This window comes from Prunus mume, linkage group LG4, assembly GCF_029339155.1.
Source record: "Prunus mume cultivar Tortuosa linkage group LG4, ASM2933915v1, whole genome shotgun sequence".
Lineage (NCBI taxonomy): Eukaryota > Viridiplantae > Streptophyta > Magnoliopsida > Rosales > Rosaceae > Prunus > Prunus mume.
In genome coordinates this window covers 24,309,046-24,321,558 of record NC_142701.1, presented here as the reverse complement: position 1 = coordinate 24,321,558, position 12,513 = coordinate 24,309,046, and the positions used below count along the sequence as shown (strand labels likewise).

At 39.2% G+C, this 12,513-nt stretch overlaps 1 protein-coding gene and 2 pseudogenes across 1 annotated transcript; all 3 read left to right on the top strand.

The window, feature by feature from the left end:
• The first annotated feature begins 4,180 nt into the window (after positions 1 to 4,180).
• Positions 4,181 to 4,745, top strand: LOC148918243 (7-deoxyloganetin glucosyltransferase pseudogene; annotated as a pseudogene).
• A 445-nt stretch (positions 4,746 to 5,190) lies between these two features.
• On the top strand, positions 5,191 to 9,730 carry LOC148918242 (uncharacterized). Its single transcript, XM_089050521.1, is given in 11 exon segments — positions 5,191 to 5,508; positions 5,629 to 5,892; positions 5,894 to 6,011; positions 6,070 to 6,542; positions 6,609 to 6,671; positions 7,549 to 7,958; positions 8,116 to 8,274; positions 8,333 to 8,420; positions 8,422 to 8,458; positions 8,532 to 8,870; positions 9,118 to 9,730. Coding segments are annotated over 11 exon segments (2,706 nt in total). The 5' UTR covers positions 5,191 to 5,205; the 3' UTR covers positions 9,570 to 9,730.
• A 112-nt stretch (positions 9,731 to 9,842) lies between these two features.
• On the top strand, positions 9,843 to 10,525 carry LOC148918241 (7-deoxyloganetin glucosyltransferase pseudogene; annotated as a pseudogene).
• Positions 10,526 to 12,513: the final 1,988 nt, after the last annotated feature.

Genomic DNA, 12,513 nt, shown 5'->3' with positions numbered 1-12,513 from the left:
TGCTTCAAGCCTTCAACTCTAAAGTCTCATCATTCGTCAGGCAATTGTGCACTAACCCTGATGCATTAAATCAATAGATTAAAGAAAAGAGAAAATCCAACTTTGTTTCCTCGTCTTTCCTTATTACCTTAATATGTTTGACTGCTGAGCTTCTTTTTTTGACATTCTTCTTTGATCTCCTATTTTGACATTCAAAAGTAAGGTCTTTTTTTTTTTTTTTTTTTTTTTGGGGGACAGAATTAGAAAGTCCTTAGGCCATCTCCAGCCATAGGCTATATCCCAAATATAGCATTAAAATAATGCAAAACTCATCTCCAGTCATGGGCTAAACAAAATTTTGGCTCTTTAGCCTCCAATTGGGCCAAATGTAGCCCGGCTTTGGCCTAAGCCAAATTTGTAGTGGGGCCTATGCATGTGCTTTTCAACAGCCAACATTGATATATATAGATTTTTAAAATCCTTTTGAATGTTTCAATTTGTAGTGTTTAAGAAGAAAGTATAAAAACTTGTTGGCAATGACGTTGGAGGTCAGACCTACCCACTCCCTTTTAAATAATAATAATAATAATAAATGTGGTCAGCTTTTCAAATCTTTTCAAGTGTTGTTTAAAAACAATTATAAAAAAGTCTTGTTCATGACCATTGGAGATCAAACATTGAAACCCATCCTCTTTTTTTTTTGTCTTCACATTTTTAAACGTTTGGTATTGTTTAAAAAAATTATAAAAAATTCTGGGTCATGACCATTGAAGGTCAGACCCTTGAAACCCTTCCAATTTATTTGTTTTTAATTGCCTTTGTTGGTTTATTTATTTATTTTTAATAGTAGTTTAATTAAATTAAACAATATATGGTTGAAGCCCTGCACTATTCTTTAAAAAATTAATATTTTGGGGGTTTAAATTTTTAGCCTTGGACTACATTTAGCCATACGGCTGGAGATGGCCTTACTATTGATTTGGCTCCTAGGAAACTTGTCATCCCCAGTCATTTTTATTTTATTTTTAATATAAGCGATAATCTAAACTACGAAGGGAATGGAGTTTCTCAACACATACACTACCAAAGTGCCATGGGAATTTGAACTTGAGTTCATTGGTCTGCATATCAAAACCCTTTTCAATTGTGCTAGACTTCGTTGGCCACACTAGTCTATTCTTAATTTGCTTGTTGAGGATTGCGTTAGGTTTTGTAATTAGGAGCAAATTATGGTTCACTAGCATTCGATGCGAAAACAAGGGCAAATCTACCTGCCACTCCAGCCCAATGCTAAATTTTTAGAATATACAACCTTATGCAGTTGTCCAAGCCCAAACTAGGTAAATCAAATATTAGCACACCCCTCTATTTAAAATAAGGCCACCTCTGCATAAATCCAACCATTGGATTGACTAGAATACATGTGATGCAACTTTGGAGCATGTTTGATGCATTTTTATAATAAGGATAAATACTTTTTTTATATAATAAATATTGTTAATATGTGGTCTTGTTGGCCTCACCACCTCTTAAAATAAGGCCCCACATGCCTCTATAAAGGTAAATATAATAGATTGTTTATTATAAAGGTGAATGATAATTTCCTTTTGGATTAACGACATTTCACTCTATTGAGATTTAGGGTTTGTAACGAAATGGGTCCCGAGGTTTCAATTTCTTTGATTCCAAATCCTGTCTTAACATCCTCAATACTTAATATATTTCATCTAAAGCCAAGCAAGAAAGGAGCTGATACTTTTAAAGCACCACTAGCCTCAACTTCATGTCAACTGATGCTTCAACTGCAAGATCAAATGGCGTAGATGAAGCATAATGAAGAAAGGTATCATTAAGGTATAGGGTTGTTAGATTAGCATTTTGTGATGGATTAGATGGTTTTTGTTGTTGGTTAATTGGTCCTAGGGTTTAGGCCTTGTTGTTTTTGGTAAATTGGTCCTAGAGTCTGCCTACAAGAGTGCCTATGATCTGCTGGCCATTCTTTGATGACCAGAGAACCAATTGTTATTATACTTGCAATGAATTGGGCAGTGGCATGGAGATTGATAACAATGTCAAGAGAGATGAAGTGGAGATGCTTGTTAGAGAGTTGATGGAGGGAGAGAAGGATAAGAAATTGAAAAGGTAGGCTAAGGAGTGGAAGAAACTAGCAGAAAATGCAACTGATCCACATGGCTCCTCATCCATAAACTTAGATAATTTAGTCCATCAAGTGCTGTTAAGAAAAAACTAGATGTTATCCATATAAATAAAAAATCGCCACATTATTGTTGGTATGATGTCATGCGGAGTTGGAATAGTACATAAAATATTAGCTACGGATCTCCTCCGGCCATGGGGATTATGTAGCCACAATTGCACCGTGGCTTATGTACCGAAGACTTAAAATCAAGAAAAAGGATTTTTAGTTATTTATGTTCCACTTTGCTACTTCATCTAAGTCTTTTTGTCGTAAATTTGACTATCTATCAACTGACTTTTCTTTGCACAGTTACTTGTGTCTCCAAAATTTGACTATCTATCAACCAATGATTAACTCGTAGATTAGTTATTTATGTTGCAGGTAAAGTGCAGATCCAATTTGTCTGACAGCTAGACTTCTTTTTTTTGGACATTATCCTAAGTTTCCTATTTTGACTAGTTTTGCTTTATAAATTATCTAATTTGTAGACTATTAGTTATTTATATTATTATAACTAACAATTTCTACCACAACTTTTACCATTATTTATATAATCATAAGTTGACTATCTATCAATCAATGACGAACTTTTCGAAATTCTTGACCAACATGAGTGTATAAAGTCAAAAAGATTTAAAACATTTAATCATATTTTGTTGACTATTAGTGATGTGACAATTTCTAATATATATATATAATTCATTTTTATTGAGAGATTCCTCAAATAATTTTATTTGAAAACCTTACGAATTTTTTTTCAACAATCCAAATCGTCTATTTTTCAAATCTTCACTCATAGATCATCTTTATAAAAATAATACAAATTTATAAATAAACCCAATTCTAGACACGTATTTATAAAACAACCCAAGCACTATTTAAACATAGAAACACACCCAAAATCAACCACAAAGTCAACTTTTTGGGTGTGTTTATAAATGAGTTTTGAGTGTGTGTAATGATGGGTTTTGGGTGTGTTTATATGTTTAAATAGTGCTTGGGTTTTTTTATAATTTCAACCCCCATTTTGGGTGTTTTAGTGAAACTCCCTAAAAATAATCAGACAAATTGAAAATCATTATAACATCTAATAGAGATCAACAAAATCAATAAACACGATACTTCAAGAGAGTGCTTAAATTTCAATAATTTAATTGAATAGTCAAATGATATCGGATTCAAGTGGTTTTTTGTAGAGATGATCTTTGAATGAATATCTACACAAATAGACAGTTTGGATTAGTGAAATAAAATAATCTGCATTTGCATTTTGCAAGCACTCCAATGATTGTGGCTTAATTATTGTTATACCCCTTGAAACGGGCACTTGGTCTCACTTTATCCTAAGAACTTAAAATTTCTCACTTAACTCCCAAAATCTCTAAAAATTGCTAAAATTTTCTCACTTTACCATTTTTGTCTATTTCTGTTCACAAAACCGTTAAGTGTGTTGAAGTGGCAGGGGCATTTTAATAATTTAGCTATTAAAATACTTTATAATCCAAATTAAATATTAAAAAATAGATTTAAATTATTTTTTTTAAATTAACTACACATAGCCATCATCCAAACCCAATAAGGCCCACCACCCAAACCCGGGAAACCCACCCATACTCAAACCCCAAACATAGCAGCCCCCAAGAATTGCAGACCCATCACCCGAAACTTTTTGTGGCCCAATAATTGGAGAAAAAACTTTCTTCTGCTCTAGCTATCTTATCACCTCAATTTATTCTTTATAGGTGAAAGGCCAAGAAAAGATAATGAAACAAAATTATTCTTTATAGGGGAAAAGCCAATAGAATATACCAGTTCCCCTTCGCTTCTTCTCACGTCAATTTATCTGACAACTTTCTTCCCTCTCTAGCTATCTTATCTGCATAGACTTGTGTGAAGGGGAAAAAACAGAGAGCCAAAACAGGACACATTGAAAAGTAGCTCCGTTTTGCTTTATAAATAATCTGCATTTGCAAGCACTGCAATGCACACACAAAAGCAAATATGGATTCCACAGAAGTAGCTACTAAGCCACATGCTGTTTGCATTCCATTCCCTGCTCAAAGCCATATAAAGGCAATGCTTAAATTTGCAAAGCTCCTCCACCATAGAGGTTTTCATATAACCTTTGTTAACACAGAGTTCAATCACAAGCGCTTTCTTAAAACTCTAGGATCCAATTCCCTCGATGGCTTGCCTGATTTTCAATTTGAAGCCATCCCGGATAGCCTTCCAGATTCAAATGAAGACACCACACAAGATGTCACTTTGCTTTGTGAGTCCGTCAGAAAAAATTTCTTGGCTCCCTTTCATACCCTCCTTGCAAAACTCAACAATGATGCCATAGAAACATCTAGCAATCCTCCAGTGACTTGCATAGTTTCAGATGGTTTCTTGTCCACGTTCACAATCACAGCTGCTGAAGAAATTGGAGCCCCTATAGTGCTGTTCTACACTATAGCTGCCTGCAGCTTCATGGGATGTAAACAACTTCGCGCTGTGGTCGAAAAAGGACTTGCTCCACTCAAAGGTGAAATATATAACTACTCTTAACTGTATTGCAGATGAGAGCTGTTTAACAAATGGCTATCTGGATACCGTAATAGATTGGATCCCAGGAATGAGAGACATCCGTTTAAGGGATCTTCCGACCTTCGTGCAAATCACAAATCCGGATGACATCGTATTTAACTTCATCATGGAAGCAACCGATAGAGCTCATGAAGCTTCAGCAATCGTTATTCATACTTTTCAGGCCTTGGAGACAGATGTTTTGGATGCTCTCTCATTTATGCTTTGTTAGAAAGTAAATGTATTTTAGATAGGAAAGAATTTGTAATTGATTCATATACCCAATCCTTCCCTAGATGGAATTCCTAGATTGTAGGATTCCTTAGTGTACAAGGAAAACTCGTGTATATATATCTCTATGTTATTAATGAAAGATTATTCAAGCCAAATATATTTTCTACATGGTATACGAGCAGGTTTCAAAAACCTAGCTTTTTTTCTTCTCTCGTCTCTCACACATGGGTGACGACGGCTCCTCCGCAAAGGGCAGCAATGAAGCCGCTGACCCTCTTTTTCTCAACCACTCAGACCACCCTGGGTTGGTCCTCGTTTCAAAGAAACTCAATGGCGACAACTACAACACTTGGTCTCGCTCGATGAAGATTTCTCTTAGTGCTAAAAATAAAATTGGGTTCATAGATGGATCCATCAAGAAACCTAAGGCGGACAAGCACCCTCTCGATTCTGCGGCATGGCAGCGATGCAACGACATGGTGGTGTCGTGGCTCTTAACTTCTCTGGAACCAGATGTGGCTGACAACGTCATTTATTTATCCACCGCTCACGACATTTGGGATGACCTTCGCGAGCGTTTTTCTCAAAACAATGTCCCTCGTCTCTTTCAAATCAACCGTGAGATTGCTTCTCTCACTCAAGGACAGCTTTCTATTGCTGCATATTACACCAAATTGAAGGGGTTTTGGGATGAGTTGGCATCCTTCGGTGAGGCCACATCTTGCACATGCGGTGCACAGAACGAAACCAATAGACTTATGCAGTTTCTCATGGGATTACCCGAATCCTACAGTGCCATCCGTGGCCAGATTTTGTTGATGAAACCTCTCCCGTCGGCTCGACAAGCATATTCATTCATCTCACAGGAAGAGAAACAGCGAGAACTTGGCTCCACACGTACTCTGATTCGCGATCGCAGCCATGGCCGTTCGTCATGATTCTCGCTCTCGTCCCAGAGGAGATCGACCTCCACTCCACTGCACCTATTGCAACTATGATCACCATACCCGAGATACCTGTTACCAACTTCATGGATACCCACCCGGTCACCCCGCTATGGCGGCCCATTCCACGCCGCAACCACACCAACAACGGCAACAGAATCGGCACAACACCAACAGCGACAACCCACCGTTCTCATGCCTCATCTGCTGCCCACCAAGTCACCGCCCATGCTCCAACTCTCCAAGATATTCAGTCCACCATGCCCCACTTATCCGACAGCCAATATCAACAAATCATGTCTGTGATGGCTGATACATGCAGTTCCTCTCCTTCCAACCCGCAAGCACATGCTGCTCCTGCTAGTTCCTTTTCTCAAGGTTTGTCACCCATCGCTTCCTCTCATGGTCCATGGATCATTGATAGCGGCGCGACAGATCACATCACATGTTCTTCTCATTTATTGACAAATAGCACCCCCACCACTCATTCATCTCCTGTTTCCTTGCCTAGTGGAGACAAGGCTCCGATCACTTTGACAGGAACAATTTCATTAAATTCTCATACACAATTGAAAGATGTTTTATGTGTGCCTAGTTTTAATATTAATCTTTTATCCGTTAGTAAAATTACAGATGGGTTACGCTGTTCCGTAACTTTTTTTCCTTCTTGGGTTCTTTTGCAGGACTTGGTTTCGAAGACGACGATTGGTATGGGTAAGCGAGAGAGATCTTTACTACCTAGTGGCGCTCGCCTCCACCACCTCCGATGACCGTCCATCTTCCTGTCACCTTCTCACCACCTCCACCAACCTTTGGCACCGCCGGCTAGGACATCTTTCCCCAGCCCGTTTGCAATTCTTAGCTAGTACCTCTTTAAATTGCTCTTTTGATTCGTGTCATGTTTGTGATATTTGTCCGTTGGCAAAACAAACTCGCCAACCTTTTGGCCTTAGTTCTATTTCAACTTCTAGACCTTTCTCTCTTTTACATTGTGACATTTGGGGTCCTAATAAACATCCCTCTCTTACTGGGGCTTATTATTTTTTATCCATAGTTGATGATTTTTCTCGTTTTACTTGGGTTTTTCTTATGAAACATAAACATGAAACACAGGCCCTCCTCAAAACCTTTTTTGCCTATGTTGACACACAATTTCATCTCAAAGTTCAACAAATCCGTGTTGACAATGGGGGAGAATTCTTCGCCATGCGCAATTTCTTTTCTGCCCATGGGATAATTTATCAACACTCTTGCGTTTACACACCCCAACAAAATGGAGTTGTTGAACGCATAACACCGCCATCTCCTTGAAACTGCACGAGCCCTTCGTTTTCAATCTAATTTGCCCATAAAATTTTGGGGGGAGTGTGTTCTTACTGCCGCTTACCTTATCAATCACTTCCCTACATCTCTCCTCCACAACAAAACCCCTTTTGACATTCTCTACCACAAAGCACCCTCTTATAACCATATGAGAGTTTTTGGTTGCCTTGCCTATGCCACCTCTGTTCACCCAAGCTCCAAATTCGCTCCTCGAGCCCACAAATCTGTTTTCATTGGCTATCCCATTGGCCAGAAAGCTTACAAACTTTATGACCTTGAAACCCATAAAACTTTCACTAGCCGCGACGTTCTCTTCATGGAAGATACGTTCCCTTTCTCCAGCCCCGACCCATCCACACCACCACATACCACCGGACCCTCCTTCCTTTATTGCCCTCCGGACCCATTCCCTTTGACCTCCGACCCTTCTCCTCCTTCTCCGTCCACCACCGGCCTGCCCCTGACCCAGACCTCCTCCCTCCACCCACGGACCCCACTCATTCCGCCACCGGTCCTACCCCACTGACCTCCCTCTTCCCACGGATCCCACTCCTTCCGCTAGCGTCCCGGTCACCCAGCCCGCCCACTGACACGCCTCGGCCCACCCGTATCTCCTCCCGTCCCAAGCAACCTCCACACGCCTCAAGGACTTCGTTTGCTCGCAGTGATTCTGCCCCACATCAATCCTCGTCTTCGTCGACCGGTCCTTCCCAGTACTCGTTTTCCCCTCTGTAATTTTATTTCTTACCATCGGTACTCGCCCAGACATCTTTCTTTTGTTAACTCCATCAGTCGCAGCGTAGAACCTTCCTATTTTGCAGAGGCCAACAGCGATCCTCGCTGGCGTGAGGCTATGGACTCCGAACTTGCTGCTCTTGCTGACAATCACACTTGGACCCTTACTCATTTGCCTCTGGCAAATTCCCATTGCCGCAAGTGGGTGTACAAGATCAAACACCGTCTTGATGGTTCTGTTGAGCGCTACAAAGCTCGCCTTGTTGCCAAAGGTTTTACTCAAGCGAGGGCCTGGATTATCATGAAACCTTTTCTCCCATTTGCCAAGATGATCACCGTTCGTTGTCTTTTGGTCGCCGCCACAAGATCTTTGGGTTATCCAACAACTCGATGTTCATAATGCCTTTCTCCATGGTGATTTACATGAGGAGATCTATCATCCCCTCCTCCTGGTCTTCGGCGGGGGGAGAACCTTGTGTGTCGCCTCCACAAATCTCTCTATGGACTTAAACAAGCTTCTCGACAGTGGTTTGCCAAGTTTACTGAAGCCATCCTTGCTTCTGGTTTTATCCAATCAAAGGCCGATTATTCTCTCTTCACCCGCAAAGTTGGCAAGTCTTTTACAGCATTATTAATTTATGTTGATGATATTCTGATTACAGGAAATGATATTGATGCCATTAATTCTCTCAAGAGTTTTCTACACACCCGTTTCCGTATCAAAGACTTAGGTGATTTGAAATATTTTTTGGGTATTGAAGTCTCCCGATCCAAGAAAGGCATTTATGTTTCACAAAGAAAATATGCACTTGAGATACTCAAAGATTATGGGTTCTTAGGTGCTCGACCAGTTGACTTTCCAATGGAGGAAGCCAAGCTTTCTGACAAAGCGAATTACTCAAAGATCCCGAAAAATATAGACGATTGGTGGGACGACTGCTCTATCTAACTATTACCCGACCGGACATCACCTATTCGGTACATGTCCTAAGTCGCTTCATGCACCAGCCACGATTACCTCACATGGATCTTGCTCTTCGAGTTATTCGATATCTCAAGTCCACTCCAGGTCAAGGTTTGCTTTTTCAGTCGATAACAAGTTAGATTTAATTGCTTATTGTGATTCGGATTGGGCTGGTTGCCCCATAACCCGTCGTTCAACTACTGGATATTGTGTATTCTTGGGTGATTCATTGATTTCCTGGCGAACTAAGAGACAAAGGACGGTTTCACTGTCCTCTGCAGAAGCCGAATATAGGGCCATGGCAAGCACCTGTTGTGAGGTTACTTGGTTACGTTTTCTGTTGCAAGATTTGCACTTGCCATCTTCAGAAGCATCTCGTATGTATTGTGATAATCAGGCGGCATTACATATAGCAGCAAATCCAGTTTTCCATGAGAGAACACGACATATTGAGATGGATTGTCATTTTATTCGTGACAAAATAATTGATTGTACTGTTTCTACATGGCATGTGAATTCTTCACAGCAACTAGCTGACACATTTACGAAACCTTTGGGCAAGGAGAAGTTTTCAGCTATGTTGCGCAAGTTGGGCGTTCTTGACATCCACTCTCCAACTTGAGGGGGAGTGTTAGAAAGTAAATGTATTTTAGATAGGAAAGAATTTGTAATTGATTCATATACCCAATCCTTCCCTAGATGGAATTCCTAGATTGTAGGATTCCTTAGTGTACAAGGAAAACTCGTGTATATATATCTCTATGTTATTAATGAAAGATTATTCAAGCCAAATATATTTTCTACATGCTTCCCCATGTTTACTCCATTGGACCTCTTCAATTGCATATCAATGAAATACCAGAACACATTTGAAAATGGTGGGATACAGTCTATGGAAAGAAGAAACTGAATGCCTCGAGTGGCTAAACACGAAGACACCAAACTCAGTTGTCTATGTGAATTTCGGCAGTATAGCAGTCATAACACCAGAACAGCTTGTGGAGTTTGGGTGGGGACTTGCAAATAGCAAGCTTCCATTCTTTTGGGTAATTAGACCTGATCTTGTTATTGGAGAATCTGCAATTTTGCCGCCAGAGTTTGTGGCTGAAACCAAGGAAAGAAGTCTAATAGCTGGGTGGTGCCCACAAGAGCAAGTCCTTAACCACCCATCAGTTGGAGGATTTTTAACGCACAGCGGTTGGAATTCAACAGTTGAGAGCATTACTGCAGGAGTTCCTATGCTCTGTTGGCCATTCTTCGGAGACCAGCAAATGGACTGTCGCTATACTTGCAATGAATGGGGCATTGGCATGGAGATTAGTAATGATGTGAAGAGGGATGAGGTAGAGAAGCTTGTCAAAGAGTTAATGGAGGGAGAGAAGGGTAAGAAGATGAAAAATAAGGTCATGGAGTGGAAGAAACTTGCAGAAGAAGGTACTGGTCCACATGGTTCTTCATCCACAAATTTAGACAATTTAGTGAATCAAGTGCTATTGAGAAAAAGTTAAGATGTTTCCATAAGAATATTGATGTTATTAATTATCATTTCCATTGCCATTGTCTCAAATAATCAACTAGCTAGCAATATATATGTAGAATTTTATTCTGATTAAGGTTTCAAGCCTTCAACTCTAAAGTCTCATCATTCTTCAGGCAATTGTGCACTAACCATGATGCATTATATTAATAATATATTAAATTAATAGAACCAGCCCCAGTGACTAAGTTAGATTCGTCGCAGTAACCACACTTGTTTTGGTAGGAGCGGTCATAGAATGTAAATTAAAAGTAAACAATTATGATTATGTTAGAGATAAGCATGTAATTTCTTATTAATTGTTAAATGCTTAATTCGAAAGAAAGAAAAAAAACAAGAAAACACAAAAAAAAAAAAAAAAAAAGGTTAAAGAAAAGAGAAAATCCAAATCCTACTTTGTTTCCTCGTCTTTCCTTATTACCTTAATATGTTTGACAGTTAAGATTCTTGGGCCTTACTATTGAAATTTTTTGGGGGGTCAAAAGTTAGAAGGTCTTTACATGATTTGGCTCCTAGGAAACTTATGTCATCCCCAATCTTTTTTATTTTATTTTTAATATAAGCGATAGCCTCAACTACAAAGGGGAGGGAGTTTCTCGACACATACCCTACCAAAGTGCCATGGGGATTTGAACTTGAGATCATTGGTCTGCATATCAAAACCCTTTTCCAATGTGTTAGACCTCATTAGCCACGCCAGTATATTCTTAATTTGCTTGTTGAGGATTGTGTTAGTTTTTGTAATTATACTAAGAGTAGCAATTATGTGCAATTTTCACGCAATACGACACATAGTAAGCATATTATGGTTCACTAATATTCGATACGAAAACAAGGACGAATATACGTGCCACTCTAGCCCAGTGCTGAATTTTTAGAATATACAACAAGCGAAGAAGAACCATTGCTAAATGAAGCAAGGAAATTGCATAATATTACAAATGAAACTAAGCTCTAATTATCTCCATGTGCTCAAAAATCAAACCCGATCGAATGCGTCTTCGTGGTTTGATGAATATGGGGCTTTGCAGTTCAAATATCTTTTATATGTAGAGAGCTTCCATTGAGGGATTCCTCAAATAAGTTATTTGAGGGACACCCTTGTAGGGCCCACTTCACATTGTATTTCACTAATGAAGAATAAGGCCATGGAGTGGAAAACAATTTGAATCTTTATTCTGATTGCTTGATAATGTTTAATTGGTTTAATTGTGAAAAATACTGTATACCCACTCAAATATCATTTACTTGTTTGTTTGTTCTGGGCATTAAATTCTGTTGGCTATCTTTGTCAATTTATTTGATTCCTACAGGGAAAACTTTTGCTTATATAATCACTTTGATTTGCCGAAGGTCTTGATTACATAACCGTTTGTGTATATATATATATTTAATTAGTCTATTGGTATTAGTATTCAATTTCTAAACTGTGCCACCATTATTTATCAAACGGCAATATTTTTTCTTTAATGACCAATGTCTCTTCGGTGTCAGCAACTTCTATATGTATAGCCTTGGCTATTTTGGCTCAAAAGACATCTCAATTTGAGCATTTTCTCTCAATTCCTGTCCTCCCACATTATTTCCTTTCCTCACAATTTTCATACAGTTTTATTGTGTTAATTTTATTTTACTTCCAAGGGAAAGATTCAAGTGTTCATCCGATCCAAGTATTGCGAGTGTACGTTTACAAGGATCAAAGGTTGTTGTATCCTGGAGGGTAAGACGTCATAACTTGCTACACTGAGATATTATATATCTCAAGAGGGGCGGATCTACTCTTAAAGACAGTGGCTTACACACCTCAACCTACTGTTCGTGATCAAAGGAGAGCATCCACAACCAATATTTCCAACAATCTTAAGGGTATATCCATGGATGCCATCACCAAACTTCCTGATGTTTCCAAGATTGACACCTTCAATGGAGCTTTCTTTAAACGCTGGCAAGAACGAGTGTTTTCCACCCTTGATGTTCTCAACCTCTCCACCTACCTTACCAAGCTCAAGCCAATGGAAGGAACCGACAA